Source organism: Myxocyprinus asiaticus, chromosome 35, assembly GCF_019703515.2.
Source record: "Myxocyprinus asiaticus isolate MX2 ecotype Aquarium Trade chromosome 35, UBuf_Myxa_2, whole genome shotgun sequence".
Classification (NCBI taxonomy): domain Eukaryota; kingdom Metazoa; phylum Chordata; class Actinopteri; order Cypriniformes; family Catostomidae; genus Myxocyprinus; species Myxocyprinus asiaticus.
The window spans coordinates 5,420,117-5,447,599 of NC_059378.1; the positions used below are offsets into that span (position 1 = coordinate 5,420,117).

Genomic DNA, 27,483 nt, shown 5'->3' on the forward strand with positions numbered 1-27,483 from the left:
ACGTTTTTATCAGTTGAAGTTCTTTTAACTTAAAGCGGCTTCTAAAAATGCAGCGCTCCCGTGGGAGATGCTAAAAACACAGTGAAACGTGATGCAGTTGTCAAAAGACATCCATCTAGCGAATGTTTATATGGAAATTAAAAAATTAAAGATAAAAAAAACCCAGTGTGAGCAGACACAAAAACACATTCAGTTTGAACAGCCCCTTGTTCACATGACACATCACTAGCTGAAGTTACCTCTCAAAAAGACAGCCTTTTGTCTCAGTTGATTGTAGGTAAATTTCCATTGTATTCAGCGTCGTTTGTTCTCTGTATTCGTTAATATCCCGATGCTGTTTCACTGTGCGAGAAACCGCTCCAAATGATTCCGTGAGAGGGCAGTTCAAACGAATTGTACTGAATCATGAATCGATTCAGACCGTTTTGTAAGCCTGTTTGGCCAATTCACTGAAAAGAACCGACTCAAAATAATAATTCATTCGCAAATTGGTCATCGCTAGTTATTTTAAACTGCCACGGGACACACATCATGATTGGTGAAATATACTAAGAGTAAATATTTCTCATGTCAGTCGGAGCGCTCATGGTACGCACAGTGCGTACGGCCGTACAGCTTCAGGCGCCACTGGCTTAAGTGTCCAAATACTTTTTGGGGGCCACTGTAACTCAATAAATTGTCTAAAATCATACAACATGACAAATGTAGCTGCTGAAGAGTAATATGGTGAAAAAGTTCTAAACTAAAGATTTCTGCTGATGATACAATGCTACAGTCCAGCTTTGAAAGAAAAAAAAATTTGCATATGGGTCAACCATATCTGAGACTGGAACATTTAAATTACATTAATAAACAGAAGGGATTCTTACATCCAACAAAATAAGACGGTTGAGGTGTGAGCAGAATAAAACTATTTCAAAATGTTCTCATTAAAAAATCGAAACAGTGGCTTTTCCATTGTATTTTTGAAGGCTAGTACACTGTCTGCTTCATTCTGCAGATCCAATTAATTATTCATGCACAGCAAAAATGAAGTTGTGATATCTGTCAAGGAAAAAATAGCCACATATTCTCAGAACAGCACATCCGCAGCATCTGTTCATCATGGACAGCAACAGTGGGACCAGGGGATGCTAATATATCAACAAAAATGAATTGTGATTCTTAAAATTGTGCAAAATACATGTTTTTTTATTATTTTATTTATTTATTTTTTTTCTCATAAAGTTAACTAACCCTTAGAAAATTACCTCCAATGTACTCTGGTGGACATGATAAAGACACATGAAGCCCTTTTAAATAAAGATATAACAGAAGTTAGACTTAACTACACTACATGGCCAAACGTATGTGGACAGGACACCCTGTTCTAATAACAGGTTTGTCTAGGCCCTTTAATTACAGTGTAGACCAATCTTAATGCTACAGCATACAGTGGCATTCTAGAGACTTTTTGTTCCAACATGTTCCAACATCAAGTGGAAAGCTGAACCAGAAGAGTGGAGGACCAACTCTGTATTAACACCAGTAGTTCTGAAATTAAATGCTCAACAAGCACATATGGATGTGGTGTTTGGGTGTCCGCATACATTTGGCCATATAGTGCATTTATAAAGGAAAACAAAAACAATCAAATGTCTTTTTCTGACATTGGAAATTCATATCCCCCCACACAACTTATTGTTCAAACAAGGCCAATGGACAAATTATTTTCCTGATGATACTGACGATATGAATGGAAATATATGCCATTTAGTTATATACGGTATTACTATATGTTGACACTAGACAACAATCTGAAGACAAATGAATTTACTTTTATGGCCCCAAAAAGTATTTGAAGCTTTAAACCACACTTTGCATTAGATAACAGATCTTTTCCCAGAACCAACTTTTCGGAGCCATTTTGACTTTCAACCAGCTGGTCCCAAGATGAATTTTAGCTGATGTCTGAAATCAGTTCCCCTCAATTTAAAGGGATAGTTCATGCCATCCCAGATATGTATGATTTTCTTACTTCTTCTGAACACAAATGAAGATTTTAAGAAAAAGAACTCAGCTCTGTTGGTCCATACTATGCAAATGAACAGTGACCAAAACTTTGAAGCTCCAAAAAGCTCCCATAAGGCAGGATAAAAGTAATCCATATGACTCTTGTCTTTACAAGTGATATGATAGGTGTTGGTGAGAAACAGATAAATATTTAAGTCCTTTTTTAACCATAAATCTCCACCTTTGACCAACCTCAACCAGTAGGTGTCGATATGCATGAAGAATGCGAATAGCCAAAAAACTAAAGAAGAAGAATGTGAAAGTGAAAGTGTAGATTTATAGTAAAAAATTACTTAAATATTGACCTGTTTCTCACCCACACCTATCATATCACTTCTGAAGAAATGGATTAAACCACTGGAGTCTTATGGCTTTTTTTTGGAGCTTCAAAGTTTTGCTCAACATTCACTTGCATTGTATAAACCTTCAGAGAGATATTCTTCTAAAAATATTTTTATGTGTTTATCAGAAGAAAGAAAGTCATACACATCTGGGATGGCATAAGGGTGAGTAAATGATGAGAGAATTTTCGTTTTTGGGTGAAATGTATCTTTAACACAGGTGTCCCAGCAGAGTAACCACAGGTGAAAATCATCAATGTTCCATTAAAGGAATATTCCAGGTTCAATACAAGTTAAGCTCAATCGACACAATTTGTGGCATAATATTGATTACCACAGAAAATATGGTCAACTCTTCCCTCATTTATTAAAATAAAAAGCATAAATTGCGGTTACAGTAAGGCACTTACAATGGAAGTGAATGGGGCCATTCCATCAACATCAAAATACACATTGTTTTAAAAGTATAGACACAAGATGATTGTGAAAAAATCACTTACTAACCTTATCAGTGTAAAGTTATATGAAATATTCCAACTGCGTTGCCATGACGACGCAACACCCGTAAACCCCAAAAGCAATTTTAACACATTAAAATCATGTACAACTAAAATCATGGTTACATGTATAATGTTTCCATCTTGTGGCTATTCATTTGAAAAAGTGTGTATTTTAATGTTTATGTATTTGCCCCATTCCAAGGGCGTAGCCAGAAAATTACTAATGGATGGGCCAAATTTTACTTAGCAACAGAAAAGTGGCGCATTCAAACTGTTCTTACACACTTTCAGAAAGCAGAATTTAAGAATTTTTAAATATATATTTGGAGTCAAAAAATAATCTCTAATATTCTGGATGGGCCTGGGTTTAATTTGGGTGGCCCCTCGGCTACACCACTGCCCCATTCACTTTCATTGTAAGTGCCTCACTGCAACTGTGATTTTTAAATAAACGAGAGACTAGTTGAAAATATTTGTTGTGCTTATTAACACTATGCTACAAATGCTGTTGACTGAGCTTAACCCAGAATATTCCTTTAAGTTTGAGAATCGTTTAGTGAGAAGTATTTTTTGAAATATGTGCTTGTGCTATCTTTCTTTAAAATAAGTGCCACTTGGTTTGATATTTTGTTAGCTAATGCAATGACAATACATTTTTAACTATGGTCTAAGCACTGAAATACTCTTTCGAGCCACTGTATGACTGTTATCTCCAATATACCATTAAGATATGAATAACACAAAAACATTTGCAGAACAGTAGTATGTATTTATCTCCATCTCATAGCTATTGTCTTTAGAAGTCACATTAAGGGTAAATATTTGAGTACCATAATTACACTAAATAAATGTAATCTTGCTAAGATCACATACTTTCTTTAAAGAAAAATAAATCTATATTTGAAAACACGGTCCCTCGATGCCTCATTCTTTGGCAGATCTGGGCGGAACCAGTCCACTGGGTTTGGGTTTGAGGGCCAGCGTAACTTAGGTAGAGCCATTTTAAAGTGCAGTAATTGACACGGCTATTCACATCAAGCTCTATTCTAGATCTTCAATTTCAGCTAATGCCTTCTGAAATCTTTCTAAGCTCATATTTTTGTTTTGCAGTCTTGCAAATTTTATGAAAAATGGCTTCCATCACATATACTTGGCTTTATAAAGCTATAACTGCAACATTTGACTGACTAACTAACTTGTCTTTCATAATCCTTAGTGCTTTGCCAAACCTTTGCTCTCTACGTGTGCTAATTTGGCACAATTAACAAGTAGCACAGTTTTTGCTAGCTTTATATTGACTTATGCATGAAGAGACTCTATAGACAACAATATTCAACAACACTGAGAACTCTACCGGAGGACAGGACCTTGAAGAATTTCCATTCACATGTGATTCCCTGGAAGCTTGCATACTAAGGTTTACGTTCATACCAAATATCCATTGATTTCAGGGTTACTCTGTCCATACCAGCAATATTAATAGTGCTGTCACCATAAATACATCTATCCACTTGAGAAACAATTGCTTCAAATCTTGGATGATGGTCTCTTCCGTATTTAACCATGCTAGCTCTAGTTCTAGCTGGTGTCTGGTCAGGCATGCTGTTTGATAGAACTCTTTGCTACTTCCTGTCAAGGACTGGCAGCTTTGAATCAGACTGAAGGTCATCGGCTCCAACCTCCCTCCTCATTCCTCACTCTCTTCCTCATCTCCTTTAGTGCCCTTGCTCCAACGCTGGAAACAGTGGACGGTGGAAGCCAGGAAGAAGCTGGCTATGATGGCTGCCACCGAGACGGAGATGCCCGAGAAGATGATGATGAGGAAATCGGTGAGGGTGAGTGTGATCTGGCACTCCCGAAAACTGTCCTGAGAGAGCTGGCTGAGAGGCAAGCGGCGTCCATCAGTGGCCAAAGAGCACTCCATACCCTCTATACCTGTTTAAGGTGAACAAAAAGAAAATCTTATTAGAATTTACCATAGTTTGTGCATAGTAACCAAAGTTTCACTGTGGTATTTGTAGGAATATCATTATCAGGTTATTTCATGGATGGCTCCCCATTACAATGGTTATACCGATGTAGACATAATTTCTTTTAGGGCTGCACGATACATATTGCATATATATATATATATATATGCAGTATGTGTGATCAAACGTGGATTTACTTGATAAAAAAAGGTAATGTGCATGTAAAAGGGCTAGAAATAGCATTTTAGCTTATAAATAAAGCTAAAAGTTCACATGACAGTTTACACAAGGTTAACTATTTCTGCTGCTCCAAATTTACTTCAAACCCCACAGAGTGTACACATCCACATTTTTTCCTCAAAGACATCACATCCACATTTTCACTCATAACTCATAAGTGTAAAAGCACCCTCTGTCTGCTCGTATGAATGTAACACATCATAAGAAAGTGTTTCACCGCTGTTCAAACATATCTCGGATTGCATCATTTATATGTATAAATGTTTTCCGACTGAATAGACTAAATATTAAATGAAGCAAATGACAATAAAATCTCTGCAATGTAATCTCTTCAATAATCAAAATACTTTTTTAATGTAAATGTATTTTGATTGCCATATAAAATATGATTAAAAAGAATTTTAGCTGACAAAAATGACACATTTTAGTTGTATCAAACTATATGTTTAATATTTAAGATTAAACAACATAAAAAAATAAAAAAAAACTCTCCTGAAAACCGGTGCTCCTGAAATAGTAGCATATAATGAATATGCTGAAGTATCCACTACTATATTATTATGTTATGTTCCTCACATTTTGACAGTTTCGGATATTGTGTTACGTGTAGCACGTTTTTAAATAAAGTGCATATTTACAATGCAAGTTACGCATTCTGACTAGCACATAATTTAGTTCAAATTGGCTGGTTCATCCCCAACATACTATGACTAGATTAATTGAATCAATTCTTTCTAGATTTGTCTTTCTTTAAAATAAATACATAATTGTATTAGTGCATTGTTAATATCTCGCAGTATTACTTTTTCTCATCATATTTTTGTCCACATTATGTTTTAATTAAAACCAGTTGATCATCGGGGGCCTGGGTAGCTCAGTGGTAAAAGACACTGACTGCCACCCCTGGAGTTCGCTAGCTTGAATCCCAGGGCGTGCTGAGTGACTCCAGTCAGGTCTCCTAAGCAACCAAAGGGTAGAGTCACATGGGGTAACCTCCTGTGGTCGCTATAATGTGGTTCGTTCTCGGTGGGGCGCGTGGTGAGTTGAGCACAGATGCTGCGGTGGATGGCGTGAAGCCTCCACATGCGCTATGTCTCCGTGGCAACGCGCCCAACAAGCCACATGAGAAGATGCCTGGGTTGATGGTCTCAGACGCGGAGGCAACTGGGATTCATCCTCCGCCACCCGGATTGAGGCGAGGACTTAAAAGCGCACTGGGAATTGGGCATTCCAAATTGGGTAAAAAAAATAAAAATAAAAATTTGATCATCGTCATGATGTGACTTTTTCGGCTCATTTTCATTATCATTGACAATCTTTTTTATTTTGTATTCACTTTTCACTTGTCACTTTGTATAGCCTATAATTAACCACTTTTGTACCTCATTTTACGGTATTTGTTTAATTTTTATGTTACGCCCTTATAAACTAACGTAAACAATAAACAGCTGTATGTGTTTAGATAAACTTTAACCAAAATTAATAGATTTTGTAAAATAAAAAAATAAAAAAACCTTGTTTAATGTTAGTTCATGTTAACTATTTCATTAACTAATGTTAACATATAGAACTTTACTTTAAGTGTTAAAAAAAACAAAAAAAGCCTAAACTACAACTCCCATGGTGCCACTTATATGCCGAATAAACAAAAACCATTCCATAACATTCTTATCATTACATATTGTATAATGCATGTGGCCTGAATAATATCTGATTTTTGTATTAACAATACTTGATACATGGCAAATAGTTAAGGACAGCATTTTGGCATTCTGGTTGGCATTTTGAATTCAGAATTTGACCCAATACAACAGTACAGCTCTATTAGCTTACAAAATACATTAAAGGTCTGGACAGTGGTACTGGATGGCCATCCAGATCAGATTTCATCAGGCATAAATGGAATCCCTGGACTCATTTCAACAACTGTTTTCATTTTTACAGAAGGAAACGGCAAGGGGGCTTAAAGGACGGCCTAAAATAGCTCCCATGTTTATTTATGTCACTGTTTGACCAAGACAAGAGAAATATAAAACTGTCAGCACTCGATCATTCAAAACAAAAGTAAAACAAATTCAGACACTCTCAGTGTGGCCCCACTGATACACCGCTTTGTGTTAATGAGAACCAATCAATGGCATATAGACTTGGGCGCGTCTAGTGCTATTCCATTGAGAGGAATATTTGACGATAACTTTCTGCTGTGCAGATAAATCTAATCTTGCCTTCTTTAAATGTAAATTATACACTGGTGGAATAATGGTACTTTAATTCACCAAAGTGGCATTCAACTGATCACAAAGTATAGTCAGGACATTACTGATGTAAAAAACAGCACCATCACCATTTGAAAAAAGTCATTTTTGATCAAATCTAGACAGGCCCCATTTCCAGCAGCCATCACTGCAACACCTTATCCTTGAGTAATCATGCAAAATTGCTAATTTGGTTCTAGAAAATCACTTGTCATTATATCAAACACTACTGAAAGCTATTTGGCTCATTAAATGAAGCTTAACATTGTCTTTGTGTTTGTTTTTGAGTTGCCACAGTATGCAATAGACTGGCATGTCTTAAGGTCAATATTAGGTCAAAAATGGCTAAAAGAAACAGCTTTCTCTAGAAACTCATCAGTCAATCATTGTTTTGAGGAATGAAGGCTATACAATGCTTGAAATTGCCAAAAAACTGGAGATTTCATACAAAGGTGTACACTACAGTCTTCAAAGACAAAGGACAACTGGTTCTAACAAGGACAGAAAGAGATGTGGAAGGCCAGAACTAAACAAGAGGATAAGTACATCAGAGTCTCTAGTTTGAGAAATAGATGCCTCTCATGTCCTCAGCTGACAGCTTCATTGAATTCTACCCGCTCAACACCAGTTTCATGTACAACAGTAAAGAGAAGACTCAGGGGTGCAGGACTTATGGGAAGAATTGCAAAGAAAAAGCCACTTTTGAAACAGAAAAACAAAAAGAAAAGGTTAGAGTGGGCAAAGAAACACAGACATTGGACAACAGATAATTGGAAAAGAGTGTTATGGATTTTAACCCCATTGAGCTTTTGTGGGATCAGCTAGACTGTAAGGTGCGTGAGAAGTGCCCGACAAGACAGACACATCTATAGCAAGTGCTACAGGAAGTGTGGGGTGAAATGTCACCTGAGTATCTGGACAAACTGACAGCTAGAATGCCAAAGATCTGCAAAGCTGTCATTGCTGCAGGTGGAGGATGTTTTGATGAGAACTCTTTGAAAAGAAGTTTTTTTATATTAGTAATTTTTCACATTATTAATGTCCGTACTTTATATTGTGATCAGCAGAATGCCACTTTGGTGAATAAAAGTACCACGTTCTTTCCATAAGCGCAAAATCTGTTCATTATTTAAAACTTTTGGCCACCAGTGTATTTTTGTGTATGTGAGTAGATGTGTGATTAGAGAGGAATCTATTGAGTGGGAAATAAAATGAATAATTCTAGTAAAAGAAAAAATAAATGATGTATGAAGATGATATCAAGGCAGGCTTGTTCTCTTCTATAGCTGAATGCATATAGAAGTGCGAAATAAAACAGCTGGAGTATGTCATAACCTTCAAAAGATGATAAAACAAGCAATGGGGGGTTTTCACTCATATCTTGCACAGTCATAAAGTGTAGTTTCACAGAAGAATGGGAATTATGGTGAGTTCCCTCTCATTGCTTTTAACAGTCAGGTCATCTGCTGCACTGGAGCATGAGCTTCTGTGTGGGAGATGTAACTATATCCAGCACTACCTCACAGTTTGTGTGGGATAGCTGCATAACAGCAGAAAACGACATGAGTGTGAATCTAGCTTCTCTTCATTTACAATTGTTCTGTACTGTAAAATACTGTAGGATTTTGCAAGATTCAACTGCATAAACCGTGAAACCAATGCCTACTCGGTCATTTTCTCTTGTATACAAATGAATGGTAACATTCTGTAACATCTCCTTTCATGTTCCACATTAGACAGAAGGTCATATGGGTTTGGAATAACATGAGAGTGAGTAAATAGTAAATCCCTAATGGTGGAATACCTAATAAGCCCTTGCACTTGAATTTAATATGTATGCTTGGGACTTAAAGGGACTTAAAGGGGGTGTTAAATCCCCTTTAACACTAACCCTTTAGAAAGTTTCTTTTGTGACAATTATCCTTACAGTTTCACAAATGGGAGTTGTATATACTGTAAAATCACAGTATATAGATATATAGTCACTATAACATGTTAGCTTGACTTTAGTGTGATAAAATCACTTACCTTATCTGAGAAGAGTTATCCAGTATTACAAGCTTTTTTTCATGATGACATAACGATGGTAAACCCAGTAATCTGGTAAACGCTGTAGCGCTGGAAAAATCCCTGATTTTTTCACACTGTAATCAAGTTAACATGTGTAATATTATCGTCTTATGGCAATATGTTTGAAACAGTGTTTATTTGATGTTTCTGGACTAGTCCCATTCACTTCCATTGTAAGGGCCTCACTGTAACCACACTTTTTGCCTTTTTTCAAGTAAACTAGGGACAAGATTATTTTTTAGTTTTTTGTTTTGGTATCTACATTAGGCCACAAATGCTACCACAAATGTAAACCTCAAACCCTGGAGTTGCATTTTTAGCTTGTTTTAAAATCTGTTTAAAATTTACATGATCCTCCGGAAAAGACCATTCTATCACGAAGACTCGCAGACTTGAGTGAAATTTAAGATGACATTTATTTGATGAATATAAAACAGAAATGTAATGTCTCTCTTTGGCGTAAGCCCCGTCTGGCGGTCCGAAGAAGTTGTACTCGGAACCGTCATATCCTGCCAGAGATAGGAGGCAGGGGCGAGGAGCCTACCCCCGTGCAGGACGGGACTCAACTGGTGGTGGTGGGGTGGTGGAGGTTGCCGTGTTAGCACACTGAAACAGCAATGTGATAGATTGTGAGCAGACTTATAAAGCAATGGCTTACATGTGATTGGCTAGGAGTTACCTAGCTAATGGTACGATGATGTACAGCTGCTAGTCTTCCCGCTAGAACTACACTGCGCTTACATGTATTGCACAAAGTATGTTGTGTTTTGAATGCTGGTGTGCTGTTGTATCTGCCAAGATACTTTCATCAACCAGCTTCAACAGAAAGACCATGCTTGTTTGACCAATTTTGCTGGTTGATAGCATGGCTAAAGTGGCCCACCAGCTAAACACCACCACTAACCAGCCTTGACCAGCACATAATTTCAAGCTGGTCTTTTAAAAAAAAGATACATTCATTGATTATGTGTGAAATAATCTCAATGCTTCTAAATAGTTTCTAAATATTTCTTGTTTCTAAACAAATAAGTTGGTATTAGGCCACGTCAGAGACTATTTAGTGGACCACTTCTATTAAAATGAATGGGAGAAATTGGAACGCCTAACAGTCAAGAGTTGTAGAAAGGAAGTCCCGCCTTACAGGTAAAAGAGCCAATCGACTTTTAGATACAGACATCGCCTATTAATCAACTCGAACGTGCATGCACATTAGCCACACAAGCAGATTGTCAGATTTTACTGGTGATTTGAAATATGTTCATTGATCGTAATTTTGACCAAACGTTTTGGAGATTTCAGACTTTCCCCATTCAAGTAGATAGGATCTGCACTTTCATGGCTGGAAATAGCCTCCCGAGAGTGTTTCAAAGATGGCCGCCAGTGGACTGACTTGCTAGAGAGACTTTGGCCACATCCACACTTCTTCACTTTGATTCTGTTACGTTTACGCCTTTCATCCTCTGAAAATGGAGACTTTGGAAAACTCTCTCCATAACTGCTACTTTGGAAAACTATTATGTTAGGAAAAGTAAACGAGTTTTCAAACGTAAACGGATAAGTGTGGAAATGGCCTTAGCTAGTTAGTCAACAACAGGAATTTGATTTGTTCTTTGCAGTTAATAAAGTGATTTATTTATGTTTTTGCCATTTTTTGCTGCTACTTTTCTTGATAGAGATAGTAATGAAAGGACAGGAAGCGGTGGAGGAAACAGGATCGGGAAATGAAGCTAGCCGTAGTAAAACTTGCATGCCCACATGAGAGCCACAATGTTGGATCACATGTGCTAACCAATAGGCCACAACTCTGATTGTTTCGAAACATTTTTTTTAAAAGTATTTCAATCATGTATTAGCTATATAATATACAGTATTATGAGCTATACGTGTATTATACAAATTTCAGCTAAAGTTTTAATAAAGTCCATGTTGGCCTCAAATCATTTACATATGAAAATCTCTGTCATCTCCAAGTGAGAGTCTGTTTATCGATTTATTGATTTCTACTTTAGTTTCAAGAGCTATTATAGTCCGTATGTATCTAAGTGTCAGGTGAACACACTGTAGAATGATAAAGGGCCTCTATTTATATTCACATAGCTTCTTCTTCACACACTCATCACTCTGCTAACTTCACACAGTGGCCTTTAGCACTTTAAGGGGCTACTCTGTCTGATCATGTGACCCAAACCTGTCTCCTCCACTTGATTAATGCAATCTAATATTTATCTTCTCAAGATATAACTTTTTTTTCTGTTTTCGCTGTAGATTGAGAGCACAGACTATGTTCCGAGGGACATGAATTAATCAATACGCTATGTGTTAGGAAATATTCTTGACCTCGAAGCATCACAACCTGGTTACGATTTCTAAATCTTTTATTTCCGTCATAGGTTACTTTACTTAAATGGGCGACCTGGGCAGCAAGCTATATGAGAAATACATTTTGTGAGAATGAATGAAGGGGGTTTGTGAAATTTCTATTATATTTATATTTCATCATGTGCACTCCATATATTGTACCATGGTTCAAAGACATTTTACAAACTGTTTGAGATTTATATGTCATGTTTGTGGAAGACATTATTCAGACAAAACAACATGTCCCAAGAGTCAAATGTTTGCTTTCAGAATACAAGGCTAAATTTAAATTAAAGGAACTGTTCTAGTAAGCGGGATGTTCTGATTGATGCTGATGTGTCAGTAAGTTTCCTCACATAAAAAATAAGGTGAAAAGTGGAGCAGCTAATATTATTCAGAGCCCTTAAAGGGGTGTGTTTGATTTTAATTAGATCATTTAAAGCAGAATGTAAGATATGAGTCAGATCAATTTAAAGGTAAAGGGTTCGAAAATTAAAAATACTGCATGCTGAAAATGACTGTTTAGCCAGATTTAGATAAATTGAAGAAGTTTTCTACTTTTACTTTTAGTAAGTAATTATGTAGAAAATATGTTTTAAATCTAATGGTCGTTTCACATCGCATGCTTGAGCAGCATATGAGCAGAGCTTTTTTTTTTCGGGTTACAGCATTCACATCGGAAGCGTCAGCAGTGCGTCAGAGCGTAGCGTGATTATCACGTGACCTGCAGTGCAGCGGGGGTTTTGGCTCCGAGTCAATTTTTGCAGCACTGATCAGGCTCAATTAAAGTGACAGCACACTGTTGATGGGCAACATGAATGTAAATTGACACAAAAAGAAAAAAGTACAAATAGTCTAGTGTGTGTTTTATATAAATCAAAGCACATAGGTCAGATAAAAACAAAATGAACTTATTTTAATTATATAGCTTAGGCCGAAGTATGGTTTTGTCATATAAAACTACAGTTTAATCCAAGTTATAGGCTTAAACAACAAAATAAGACTGCATATTATATACTACTATACAGAGAGCAGGTCTAAAGTGTTAACAGCTGTGTGTATACACAGCCGAGTGTGTTGCCAGTTGTAAACAATGCATGCGATGCCACGTGTGGTTGGTAAATTCAGAACTGACCTCAGTCTTGTATTGACGATGGATGACGTAAAAATGATTGTGGAGAAACAAAGTGCTCATGACCCTCAACTTACATTTTATAAGGATTAACGAACAAAGGAAAAAAGCATAGTATGTAGTTTGTCTTTGGCTGATGATGGTGAGTTCACAATTTTTCTTTGGAAGTGCATCCTTATTCTTATGAAGAAAGTATTCAACAGTTTTTGCTGATGTTGGAACAAATATATATCACTATTCAATGGTTGTATACACGTATTTCTGACTATAAAGTGAATGATTGATCCAAACTGAGTGATCGCGTCCTGTGTTGTACAAACATTCATAGGCTCATCACCCTCCCTCTCATGTACAAAACTAGTTTCTCCACTGAAGCAAGGATCAGAGCTTCATAGATGAATGTGATTTACACAAGGTTCTATGGATTCTCGTTATGCAAATCATATCCATTTTACAATACGATGACTTGACAAAGGCTGAGATGTTCTCTAAACCATGGTCAACCAGCTTCACCAAAAAGACCATGCTACACTAAAAAAAAATAGCTCTTTGGCTGAAATTGATCAATCGCTAACAGTGGTTCCATGTGTTTGAAATGAGTTTTTTTTGCATAGAAATAACCTATTTGAATTAGGTAAACCCAACAAAATTATACGTGTCAATGTAACTCAAATAAATCACTTTTTTTTCTTTATATACTAACTAGTGAATGTTAGCATGTTGAATACATGCTGGCTGGAAGCTCTACAGAGTGTAGTTTAGTAACTATGTTATGGTTAGCACAACATTTGTTCAACAAAGCGAGCAATCAATTTCACGTGTGAGATCTACCTGTACTCATTGTTTGCACAAAATCCACTCTTCACCATAATGATAACCCCCAAAACTCCAACATAACAAACTCGTCTAAATCTCAAAATAACAAAATATTAAACAATAACAATTATCACCCTTTATATTCATCTTGCACAAAAACACATAAAATAACACTCAATTTGCACATTTACTCTCCCTATCGAGTCCTATGCAAAGTATGATGGGAAATGGAAATCCCCTGCCCAGTTTCATCAGTGCTACTTTAACCACAAACAGTATTCATGTCCTAACTCAAATGGACAAAATAAACTTTAAACGCAATGAAATCAAGTTGTGACAAAATGTTCTAGAATTGTGTTGCTTTATCCATCTTCTATAGCTGCTTGTTCCATGCAGGGTCATGGGTAGTGCTGGAGCCTATCCCAGCTGTCTTGGGCTGAAGGCAGGGAAACACCCTGGACAGGTGGCCAGTCCATCACAGGGCTAAGACACACAGACATACACATTTACACTCTCACTCACACCTATGGGCAATTTAGAGTTTCCCATACACATGATGAATAAACTCACCTTCATGTTTTTGGATTGTGGGGGAAATCAGAGACCCCAAAGGAAACCCACATGAACAACATGCAAACTCCACACAGAAAGGCCCTGAGTGAGCCAGGACTCAAACCAGGGACCTTCTTGCTGTGAGGAAACAGTGCTACCTACCCACTGAGCCACGGTGCCACACCATTGTGTTGCTTTAGTTTATTTTAATTAAGTCAATTGAACAAGCAGCAAAAATCTTTTTTTTTTTTTTTTTTTTTTTTTTTGTAGGGTAACTAAGAAAAAAGAAAGAATTTCAGCTTAAAACTGGGTCAAATTATTTCACTTCCAAAGTTTTGCATCTTAAATTTGACTTCAGGTACATGTTGACACTGCAAACTAGGTTTTTTCACACCATCAGGTGTGAAGATAGAACTATGAACATCTCATACTGGTCAGATGCGCTGATAGCACTAAGAGGCCCAGAGGAAAACTATCACACTCACTTCCTTTTAATGAGTGGATCTTAAGACAAGCTGTTTCTAGATGGTGTCAGGCTCTCTCTCATGAGTGTCAAAAGATTGCCTTCTGTCTAAAATGTGTCCAGGATAGCTGAGGTTAAACAGGGTGATTTTCTCTTTCAGCCTGATATGCACTATATGGCCAAAAGTTTGAAAATACCCAAACACCACATCCATTTGTGCCTGTTAAATATTTAATTTAAAATGTATTGTCATTAATATAGAGTTGGTCCTCCAAGCGTCCACTCTTTTGAAGACACGTACAATGGGTAAAGTGAAAGTGTTGCTCTAGTTCTATTTCAAGGCAAGGTAAGTTTATTTATATAGGACATTTCATACACAATGGCAATTCAAAGTGCTTTACATATACATTTTAAAGAAAATACAAGATACATAAAAGAATAAAAACCAATTAAGAACATGAAATAAGAATAAAAAGTCATAAAAAAAAATTTCAGAATGAAAGAAAACACTTATATGATCAAATAAAAAGAGAGAAGCCTAATTTTCGTCTTGGAATAAAAATTATGCAGAGTAGATAATTTAAAAAAAGTATAATAATTATATATATATATATATATATATATATATATATATATATATATATATATATATATATATATAGTTGTTTTATCACTTTGGACAATACTTTGGAACTTCCCATATTTTTTCATAAGTATTTGAATAAAAAATGTGTATATTGTTATATATATCGTTATCGGCCAAACATTTCAAGAATATTGCGATACAATTTTTTGCTGATATTGCCCACCACTATCTTTTATTTGAACATTTTACTCCTGAGATCCGTGTTTTAATGTCAAAATTGAATCAGAGAATGTATATAATTTCCCTGGAGGCTGGAAAATATGTTGACATAAGTAAAGGGATAGTTCACCCAAAAATTAAAAATTCTCTCATCTTTTACCCTCATGCCGTCCCAGATGTGTACGACTTTCTTTCTTCTGCAGAACACAAACAAAGATTTTTAGAAGAATATTTTAGCTATGTAGGTCTATATAATGCAAGTGAATGGTGACCAACATTTTTAAGCTCCACAAAGCACATAAAGGCAGCATAAAAGTAATTTATAAGACTCCAGGGGTTTAATCCATGTCTTCTGTAGTGATCCAATCAATTTTGGGTGAGAACAGACCCCTTTCTCAATGTATCTTTTGGTCTGTTCAAACCCAAAAACCGATCGCTTTAGAAGACATGGACTAAACCTCTGAAGTCTTATGGATGACTTTTATGCTGCCTTTATGTTCTTTTTGGAGCTTCAAAATTTTGGTCACCATTCACTTGCATTATATGGACCTACAGAGCTGAAATATTCTTCTAAAAATATACGTTTGTGTTCTGCAGAAGAAAGAAAGTCATACACATCTGGGATGGCATGAAAGTATGTAAATGATGAGAGAATTTTCATTTCTGGGTGAACTATCTCTTTAAAAAATACAGTGGTGCTACCATGATACAGTGATAAATAATTTAATACATCTTAATCTCTTTTCTTTATCAAAATAATTAGCATATGCTGAAACAAATTTGAAGCAGCCAAATCTTTTACACAAACAGACATTTCAGAGCAGCTTGAGTGTCATCAAGAAAACATCAAGGTGATGGATTACATTTGGAATTAGAGGCTGGTAACAGAAACAATTACGCCGGTGTAACACACTCTTTCTCCAGTGATTGATTTTCCTGGCTGGTGTGAACTGATATTGGAGTCTGGCATCTTCCCCATCTCTAACTACATTCAGCCCATTGACTGTAGAATCATGAATAGCTGGTGTTCATTTCAGCATATTGACAACCTCGCCTGACCTCATCTTAACTCTCATCTTGCACTCTACCTTGTAATACACTGCATATATGCACTCAAAAGCTCTCTTTGGGGAATGAGTATGACTGGTTTGATTGAGCTCTAAAAATGGTCATGTTTTGCATATATTAGAATATAAACAGAAAATGAGTGTAAAAGATGAAGCTCAGAGAAATGAGTAAAAGGTCAAGGAGATGCAAGGAGAATGAGGGAGAGTTTGCAAGTGAGAGTGAGTGATATTATAGTAAAGAAGCTCTCAGTCTAAAAAGAGCTATGTGATCCGGTGAGAACTGTGCGTGACTCATTGTAATCATACAAGGGACTTAGTGATGTCGTAGACACATGGGGATTGCTCTCAACAGCCACTTAAAGTATGAGGCAGACCATACGGTGGATTATTTAATGTATTAAAAATGAAATACACTCTCACACTCACGGAAACATGCCAGAAGCCATACGGCAGTTGCAATTTATTTTATTAATACCGGATTGGTTGCAGAACATACTACATAAACACAAAAATATCATCATAAACATTTGAGGATAAATGCATAAAGTACACAAAGGACAGCACGTCAGAAGAGATATCTAGCCAAGGTCATCCCGGACTGGCATACTGATGTTGTGAATAAAAATCTACCTGCACTTGTAGGTCACCTTTTGATCATGTGATAAAAGACCAGACAGTAGACGGTAACCTGATAGACAGCTGACGAAAATTCAAGTCATATGACTCCTCTTTTATTCAAGTGCTTCGCTATGACATGAGTTCTGGATGACAACGCCATGGTGGACCATGACGCATTGTGTCACCCTCATGCCGTTCCAATCTTGTATGACCTTCTTTCTTATGCGGAACACAAAAGGAGATGTTTTGGTGAATATTCCAGTCCATAGTTGCTAGACTTCTGTGTGTACTGATATCCTTCTTCCTAATATACTATCAGTTTCTTCATGTGCAAATTTTTTTTTTAAATGTGATGACTAAACAGAAATCAGAAGAAAGTGTTATCTACCATTTCAAATACAAACCTATTTTTACAAAGTTAAAGTTTTATGTAAAATTTTGTAAATATAGTGCTAGATAAGGGTTATTTTTTTTTTTTTTTAGCAAGTTTATGTTATACTACATTAAATTATGTGATATACTGGCATTGTATAGGCCTATCGGCCACCGTGCTCTCTGATTATCAGCATCGGCCATTAAAAAACCCATATCGGTCAACCACTAACAATGACCCTAAACATCGAAGTAAATCCACTACAGAATGCTTCAAAAAAAGAAAATCCATCTTTTTGAGTGCACAGTCAGAGCCCAGACCTTAACCCAACAGAGATACTGTGGAGTGACCTCAAGAGAGCTGTTCACACTAGATATTCTAAGAATATGGCTGAGCTGAAACAGTTCTGTAAGGAAGAATGGTCCAAAATTCCTTCTAAATGTTGTGAAGATCTAATCTGCAGCTACCGGAAATGCTTGGTTGAGGTTAGTGCTGCCAAAGGAGGACCGACCAGTTATTAAATCCAAGGGTTCACTTACTTTTTCCACAACACTGTGAATGTTTAATGGGGTGTTTTCAATAAATACATGAAAGATTATAATTGTTTGTGTGTTGTTAGCTTAAGCACATTGTTGTTTGTCTATACTTGTGACTTTGATGAAGATGAGATCACACTGTATGACCAATTAATAGAGAAAACCAGCTAATTCCAAACGGTTCACATACTTTTTCTTGCCACTATATATCGTGATATATATCATGATCGTGAAATAAAATTTGCAAGTATATGATGACCAAAACTTTGAAGCTCCAAAAAGCACATAAAGGCAGCATAAAAATAATCCATACGTCTCCAGTGGTTTAATCCATGTCTTTTGAGGATATCCAATAGGTTTTGGGTGAAAACAGACCAACATACAGTACAAATCCTTTTTCACTATAAATCTTGACAACAGCAGTCTCCTTGGCGATCATGATTTCAAATACCACTGGAGTCGTATGGATTACTTTTATGGTACCTTTATGTGCTTTTTGGAGCTTCAAAGTTTTGGTCATGATTCACTTGCATTGTATGGACCTTCAGAGCTGAAGTATTCTTCTAAAAAATCTTTGTTTGTGTTCTGTAGAAGAAAGAAAGTCACACATCTGGAATGTCATGATGGTGAGGAAATGACGAGATCACTGGATGTATTGCTGCATCAGATCAACAAGTCAAAAGGCACGATTTCAACATTTCTGGGGAGTACAGTGGGAAATGGAAAATCACATACTCATATACACACATATTCAACTAGAACATACCAATTTAAAATATTGACTACTGTCGAAAATATCGACTATGCGTTTCCGCTCACATGCGCCAAGAGAATCCCGGAGTATGACATAAAAGGGAAACCCTAGTATGGCAATGCTGCAGCAGGTTGTGAAGGAAAGTTAACGAAACAAACACATCAACAACTGTGGAACATTTGGAAATAAAGCGAAGAGAGAGAAAAAAAATAATAGCAAATTCTTCCTCAGATGCAATATTTGTTATTTACACAAGCGTCATGGAGAAATGAGGTGCAATGGAGAAAATGGCTTTCAGACCGAGCTGCATGTATACAGGGGTATTGAGTACACTGCTAACACAGTGCATGTAAACGGGAATGCCGCTTTCGTGTCTTAATCAGCTTTCACTCAATAAACAACTTTCTGGTGTCCATGTAAACGAGCACACTGATCTGAGATCAGTTTATAAATGTTTCTCCTAACACGTCTTGGGTGGAAAGAGCTGGTTGTAAATCAGTTAAAAAGAGTAACTTTAGGCTGGTGTAACACAGATCAGGGCAGTCTGAGGTCACAGGTGATGTTAATTATAGATGCGCTTTGTTCTGTCTTAACCATGAGCAGTGATGACAGCAGTGGATCATGTTTACATTCGTTTCCCTTGTAAAAGATTTATAACTGAGGCTGGTGATAGACTAAGAAAGTGCACTGAGCACATACTCCCCTGAGGACATTTTGTAGCAAAGAGTTGAGTTATTTCCTTTCACAAAATTTTCAAAATATGGTCAAAATGGGAATTCTCACAACTAATAAAAGCCAACATAGGCCCCGCTGGACATCAATAACATCAAACCTCGTTTGGTTCTTGCGCATCTCGGGACCAAACATCCTGACTTCAAACCTAGTAGTCGCCATATTTGATTTGGGTTCTTTAAACTGGAGTTGATCAATGATTTGATTTCAGTGTGAACAACAACATTTTGTTCGGTTCATTGCACAAAATAATCGTATGGCTTCAGAATATTGGGAATTTGAAAGCAATATCACACAAACAAGAGTAAAACTGTATGCTCTGTTTAAATGATGTTTGACATAGGAAATAAACTGGATAATAAATATAATCGGCACACATAAATTAATAGGCTCTTCAACTTTTAACATCTACAACAATAATAATGTCACTTGATACCCTTATACTTAAAGGTGCATTCAGTCATTTTTTCCTGATTAAAAAAGTTTTACAAGAAATTAATAGTAATTTTGAAACATATGTATAAAATCATGACCATTCACATGACATGAGTAATCCAGTCATATCAGTAACCTTATAAAAGCTGTTTTATTCTACATGGAGAGGGTTCCCTCATGGGGGCTGCCATGTTAGAATCACATGACCAGCCGAATACGACTCGCCTAATCTCAGTAAACTGGCCTGTTACTGGACACTTTCACTCATGCATTAACTGTGAATAGTGAGTTTCTATAATGGCATCTATAACTGAAACATATTGTGTTTGAAAGATGCTGCATCCAGGCCACCAGGTGTCAGTGTAAGATGACAAATTCAAAAAATTACTGAGTGCACCTTTAAAAACCATGAACAAAACTATGCAAGATGAAAGAAAATGACACCCATGCTACATTAAATACAGGCTATACCTGCTTTTTTTTTTTTTTTTTTTTTTTTTTACAGTGTTGGGTTGGATAAAAGCTTCTGCTAAATAATTAAATATAATAAAAGAGTTTCACGTCATTGATGCTAATCATATTTTATCTAATATAACTTCCTTACTGTATATAGACATTTTCAATTCCATCATTATCTGATATACCAAAAAAATAAAAATAAAAAATAAAAAACTGTGACCATAAGCTCAAGTGATTCTGTCTTAGTGATATAAAGCAGGCTTGGCAGTGATTGACTGTAATGGTCCCTCATTTATTCTGATTGTTGATGCTCAGAGTGAGGATTATCTAGACACCTTCATTCTCCAAATGCCTCCATCTGTCAAACATCCCTCGGTGACAATGCTCTAATACGAGTGAAGTCCTGAACGCATGTATGTTTACATATATTGAACACACACATACAGATTGCAAAGACTGCACTATTGAAACTCAGTGCATACTTAAAGGGATAGTTCACCTGTATGACTTTCTTTCTTCCGGGTAACACAAAAGGAGATGTTAGACCTAAAAGGAATATTCTGGGTTTAACACAAGTTAAGTTCAATCAACAGCATTTTAGAATAATATTGATTACCACAAAAATTTATTTCGACTTTTTTCTCCTTTTCTTTAAGAAAAAGCAAAAATCTGGGTTAAAGTGCGACACTTACAATGGAAGTGAATGTGGCCAATCTGTAAACGTTAAAATACTGTTTAAAAAATATAGGCACAAGATGTAAACAATATGCATGTTAACATGACTTTAGTGTGATAAAATCGCTTATTATCGCTTATAAACCTTTTCTGTCTAAAGTTATAGCCAGTTTTTCAACCTCGTTTACATGACGATATAACCCATAAACACTAAAACGTTGATTTAAACAACTTTACAGCTCAAAAAACACACAAGTTTCAACATAAGAATTCATGTCATTGCTTTTATAAAATTATAAGCATCACATTTCTACCATTAAACTCTCCAAAAATCAACCCCATTCACTTCCATTGTAAATGCTTTTTTAAGAAAAGGAAATTCATTTGTGTGGTAATCAACTTCGTCACAAATGCTGTCGATTGAGCTTAAATTGTATTGAACCTGGAATATTCCTTTAAGGCTGCACTGTAACGACAACCAACGTGGGTTTTAACATTTGGTTTAATTGCTTTTTTTCTACATATAGATGGCATAATAAACTAAAATTCTAGATAATTACTTAATTTTGGATATAATTTTGTTCTGAAGCTCTAAAATCAGATCAAACGTGAATTGCATTCCTGAACAGTTGCACCACTTTTGCGTGTGGTATTGCAGTGCAAAAACCTACATCTAATTCACTGCGGGATGTAACATAGCCTGGAGAACAGTGAGGGGATAATCTACTGTAATACTTTTTGGCTTCTAATCCAACAGTTTATTTCTTTTATCTTTTTTTCTCATGCAGCCAGAAATAGAAGAACTGATATTTCCTGCTGTTGTGAAATTCATCTTCTCATTAAAGGGATAATCCACGCTGAGCTTTGATGCTGCAGATATGTAATGGTGAATTGTGTCTCTGACCAAGGGAAGGTATCTCAGATGAGATAAGCAGTTCACCATAGGGTTTAAGAGTGTAATAAGCCATTCCTCTGATATGAAGAGAGTAGCTACATTATACAGTAGAGTTTCTTTATATACCTTTCCCCTATTTCAAAAGCTGTTAATGAATTTTGGATAGAATTTACAATTACACATTTTAGACTAGAACAGCATTGCACCAAGTGAAAAATCTGCAAAAATTCACAGCTGTGTTTAACCCTTGTGTTGTGTTCGTTTGTGCCAACACCCAAACTAAGATTGTTAATAAATCTCTCATATTGCATATACTATCCCAAGATATGGCATTAAATATTTCTGTCAACTTCTTTTTTAGTAATTATGACTAAAAAAAAAAAAAAAAATTGATAGAAGGATTCATTGAATTGAGCTTAGAATCTGGTCTTTACAATGCATACAACTGATCCTACTAATTCTTAAATAATTATTTTACATTTTCTGACAAATTAAAACAGTTTTGTTCTCATAATTTACAAATTTGTTGTCACAGCAATTATATTTAGAGTTGGTTAAAACATAAAAAAGATAAGATAGCCATGTGTTACATATTGTTGGAAAGGACTCATTTAGTAAAATGCAAAAAGCTAATTTGTTTCACTCAGAGGCAAAAGTGCTTTGAGTATTAGTGTATGAAATTCCCACTGACACACATAAATGTAATTAAAAGGAATTTTTCTTTTTGTCACATTTTTCCTTATTACTTCCTAAAACATACATATAACATAGACAATGACATATCGTAATTTACAGTAGACCATCCTGATTCAAACTAGCCTAAACACAACATAATATGATAAGTAGATCTCTAAATATTCCTCAAGATCTACGTGATTTAAAAGAAGCTTTAAACTGTGTGTCTGAAACCAAAATACAAAACCTCTGCTGGAGAAAACAAACCTTTGCACAACTGGAATTTGACTCTAAATCTTATTGTTACTGTCTTTGCCCTTGTGACAACTTCCATGTGTGACAACTAGACCCAGTCTGCCCTATACCATGATTTAAAATTAACCATACCATCATAGCTCATACCAAAGATCGTGCTCATAACACCCACCCCTAATATAAACATAAATTAAGTTAATCTTTAGATGCATATCATCCAGTGATAAATAGCTTGCTAGAACTTCCTGTCCGTCCTCTATTATGCGTCTTTAAAGGACTTTCTAGGTTATTTGTAGTTATAACCAGCTGTTCACCAACTTCCTCAAGTCATAAGAGCTCACTGAGGCGTAAATAAGTAGAAAACATGAGGTGAGATGTTCGTTGCGAACTCAATTTCTGGGTGCATCTACGGTAGGCCAGTTGGCGGGTATGCTAGAGGCTTGGCTCTGTTTGTTGCTCCCCATCTGGTGCTGATGCTGATGAGTGCTTGGTTCCCTTCGCTCATACAATTTATTATGCCTTGCTAATGACTGCTCTGAAAGCCCGTGATAAATTCACTTGCAGGAGCCACTGAGGGATATCATATTTTACCCAGTGCACCAACTTCCTTTCAGTAAGCACAGGGTAAGCACAGGGAAGGAGAAGGGATGTGAATGTTATTAAAACAGCACTGATTGTTGACTGCGATTGCATCATGAGAAACTTTTAATAAAGAGCACAATTCTTTATAAAAGAATTTAAAGAGTTAAGACTTTCTCATTGCGCATGTATGCAGCGATGCAAAATAAATTTGACAGAAATCACTGATCTAGAGTCAGCTTTTCCCTTCTAACTAGTAATTAAGGTTTGGATTTGAGGTGGGGAAACTGATTATAGACCAGCAGCAATCAGGTTTCCGTATCGATATTTATAAATAGCATAACACACGCTCTGCCTCGTAACTTGCCCTACAGTTAGTGGTAAAATAACCACAAGACAAGGTCATGTTCATATGTAAACAGACAGTGCTAGCAGCTCATCTGTTCAAGCAAAATGACAGATAATGGAGGTCTGGGGCTGTGTAGTGTTTGTCCATTAGATATATTGTTTGTCCAGAGTTATCTATTTTCCATTTTATCCGCAGGGAAATGACATCTGTGAATGGATGACTAGGAGTGTACATATCTGATTTATGAGTATATGATATTGATTTGCTCACAGGTTTGGTACCTGATCTCATTTAGGAAAAGGAATTAAATATGTATTTCACTTGAAAGCAACACACCATAGGGAATAACACCAGATATATTTCAGATATCGATTTTGGAAAAATTGAGAGTTCATACTGAAATCTTTTGACTTTTGATTGCAGACTTTGGTCTCTTGGCAAATCTGTGCAGTGTAGTGAGACACTGTTGAGATATCTTCTGAAACTCTGGAGAAAACATGTGAGATTACTGGACTCTGTTTCTGAGCAGAAAAATCAGTACTTCAGAAAAAGTCTCCATCTCACCTCTATTAAATCTCACTGCTGTTTAGGAGAAACAACTGAGATTGATATTAAAGAGATCTCATTTTGAGGAAGTTATTTTTGTTTTCAGCAGTATAAAGAAAGGGGGTCCGCAGAGGGTAAATATGTGCATCTTACTAAAATTTCAATGACTATCAAATAAAGTGTCCAGTGGAAATTCCCCAGTTTCCATCATTATCTATTTCACACAACAATGCTGGGCTCTATTCACCAGACAATTAACTAAATCTCTGTAAAAGCCGATTTTTGCTATTGTGACCCTTCTCCTGAGAATGATGTGCTCTTTAATACTCTCTCAGACTCAAAAAAATATGTTTTTATTACTATGTCTAAGACTCGAGGCAATCCCTGAACATCTACTCTAGCTTTTTTTCCAATTAACCATGTGGCAATACCATGGTGCAATGATGGTATCAGATGGTATTAACATGGTACGTTCATGTACTCATGAAGGATAAACCTAAACCTAAAATTTACTTCAAAGAACACCATGGTATTACTATGATAATTTTCAAAAACAAAAAAAACAAAAAAACTTAGTATTACCTTGGTACTTTTTGGTAACATTTATAAGTGCATCCATTTCTCTTCATTAAACTTAACCCTAAACCTCTGTTGAATATTACCACAAACCGATCCCAGATCACCATGAACAGGTTATTCTTATCACTTTAATCCACTGTATTGCTTCTTTTGTTCAAAACAACATCACAACAAGAGGCGACTTTGATTGAAAGTTGCCATATAAATAGCACGTCTATAACTGGATGATATATCACACACAGAGACAGGCACACACACAGGCCTGGCAGGAGGAAGCAAGTGTTCGGCATGCGCGGTGCATGTCTAACGATCACAAACCGCATTCCCAAACAGAATGCGAAATGTGAGCTCTGTAGAGGACAGGGATCACCCAGTGGTCTCACAATGTTTCTGTACAGTCCTCATTTGTCTTTCATTACACTGGAAATCCCTTGTAGTCATTGTGGGGATGGGCGAGACAGCTATATTTAGATCAGAGGAAGAGGTCTCTTTTATTAACAAGGCTAATATAAATAGCGAAGAATCCTGTCGTACAGTAATGTTATGTAACAGTTTAATGTTTCACAGTACAAGCCTGATAAATTATTGGACTGATGTCAAATTCAAGGACTTACCATTGGGAAGCTTGTGACTATTCTCTACCAGCCAAGTGAACAGGTTGGCAAAGTTGCAATTGCACACCCATGGGTTGCCCTCTAACCTTACCACCCGAAGGGAGGGCAGCTGGTTTAGGGCGCCCACTTGTAGCCCAGACAGGGCGTTGCATTCCAGTTCTAGTTCACGCAAGGATGTAAGACCCATGAAAGCATCTTCGTTGACCATGCTCAGGTAAGGGTTGTTGCCCAAGCGCAACTTAATTAGGCTCCTCGACTCTCCGAAAGTCCCTTTGGGGATCTCGGTCAAGTTATTGCAGCCAAGGTCCAGGAAAACTAGCCTGGAGGACGTACTAAGGGTGCCTGGCTCAATGTGGGAGAGCGTGTTGTTGCGAAGGTCTAGATAGACCAGGTCGCTGTAGAGCACTAGGAAGTCCGAGGGAATACGAGGGATCCAGTTGTTAGCCAGCAGAAGTCTCCGCACATCCAAGGGGATCTCATCCGGAAGACGGGTAAGTCCTCGCCCGCTACAGTCCACAGTGTGAGGGTCTGGGCACAGGCAGGTGGTTGGACAGTTTTCCCCTTGAGCCAACAAAGTAAAGGACAGCAAAGCAAGGACAGGCTGGAGTCGGTGGACACATGGCAACATGGTCAAGAGAGAGAGAAAGAAGAGAAGGACTTGGGATAGGAAGGAATAGGATAAGACAGGGGGTGAGGGTCAGAGGGCAGGAGATCAGGACAGGGGAGGGGAAGGGGAAAACGAGAAGAGAAATGGAGGAATCAGTGCCAGCACAAAAACATCCTGCAGTACCGGGCAAGAAATTCTAAAAAAGCTCACACATGGAGCAGCTTGAGAAAGACGTGGAGGCTGTTTTCCGAGAGATCATGTAGCAAGCTGCCCTGGAGTGACTAGCAGACCACTGGCTTTGAAGGCATGAGGGGAGGAGAGATGGCAAGCTGTGGGAGGGAGCATGAAAGAGTGAGAGAAAGGGGCGGAGAAATTAGAAGACGGAGGTAAACACAGAGCGGAGAGGTGAAATGAGTGGGAATTTAGAGGCACGGACAGCTTGGCAGTGTGGAAGCCTTTGTCTAAAAATTAACCCACAGTTGATTACGGAAACAGAAGCCTGACTGGCTGACACAAAGGATTCAGCATAGAGCGGATCTGGCATGGTGAGCAAAGAGTGAAATTATTGCATCCCTCCATTTATCTCTCAGCTGAGTGCAGTAATGAGTGCTCACCCAACGACTGTGAATGTGACCCTTGGCACTTTGGAGCCATTGTAACCGAGCTGTCATGGTCCTAATGAGGCAAAATCCTACAGAGAATCAGGTGCAGGCAAGGGGTGTCCTTTTCCCCTTTCTCCTTTTTTCCTTTTCTCTCTCTCTCCCGTGCGCCTTGAGATGCCCAGACACGACTGTGTCGGATGAGAGATTGTACGGCGTGGTTCTACAGCACTGTTGCTATGGTGAAGAAATCCAAATATCCACAAAGAAGTTGTCTGCATGCAGATTAGAGAGCAGCGTGGTGAACAGGGGAAGACTATCAGCATGCTGGCTCATGGACTCCTCTGCTTTTTTTCCTGTGCTGTCTTTCACGATTAATATGGAGGGATGAGCCAACCATGCAGTCAACACGTGATGTCATTTCCTTGTGAGATAGATGGATCAGTCACACACTAGAACTGCAACCGATTTTTGCCTGTGTTGATCTTCTTGAGTCCAATATTACAGCTTATTCAGAATAATTATTAATAATATATAAATAATCTATTCTGTATTTGTTCTTTTTATTATTTTCTAGACTTG

The 27,483-nt window shown here is 37.1% G+C and overlaps 1 protein-coding gene across 2 annotated transcripts; it reads right to left on the reverse strand.

Annotated features, from left to right (window-relative positions):
- Positions 1-1,170: 1,170 nt before the first annotated feature.
- On the reverse strand, positions 1,171-27,483 carry lrrc38b (leucine rich repeat containing 38b). Of its 2 annotated transcripts, XM_051672893.1 has the most exons (3): positions 26,917-27,483; positions 25,696-26,223; positions 1,171-4,828 (listed from the first exon to the last, which is right to left on the reverse strand). In XM_051672893.1, the coding sequence occupies exons 1-3, from the start codon at positions 26,954-26,956 to the stop codon at positions 4,581-4,583; spliced, it is 816 nt and encodes a 271-aa protein (XP_051528853.1). In that variant the 5' UTR covers positions 26,957-27,483; the 3' UTR covers positions 1,171-4,580. The 2 variants fall into 2 exon arrangements, with proteins under 2 accessions (XP_051528853.1, XP_051528852.1); XM_051672892.1 differs by having other exon boundaries at positions 25,696-27,480.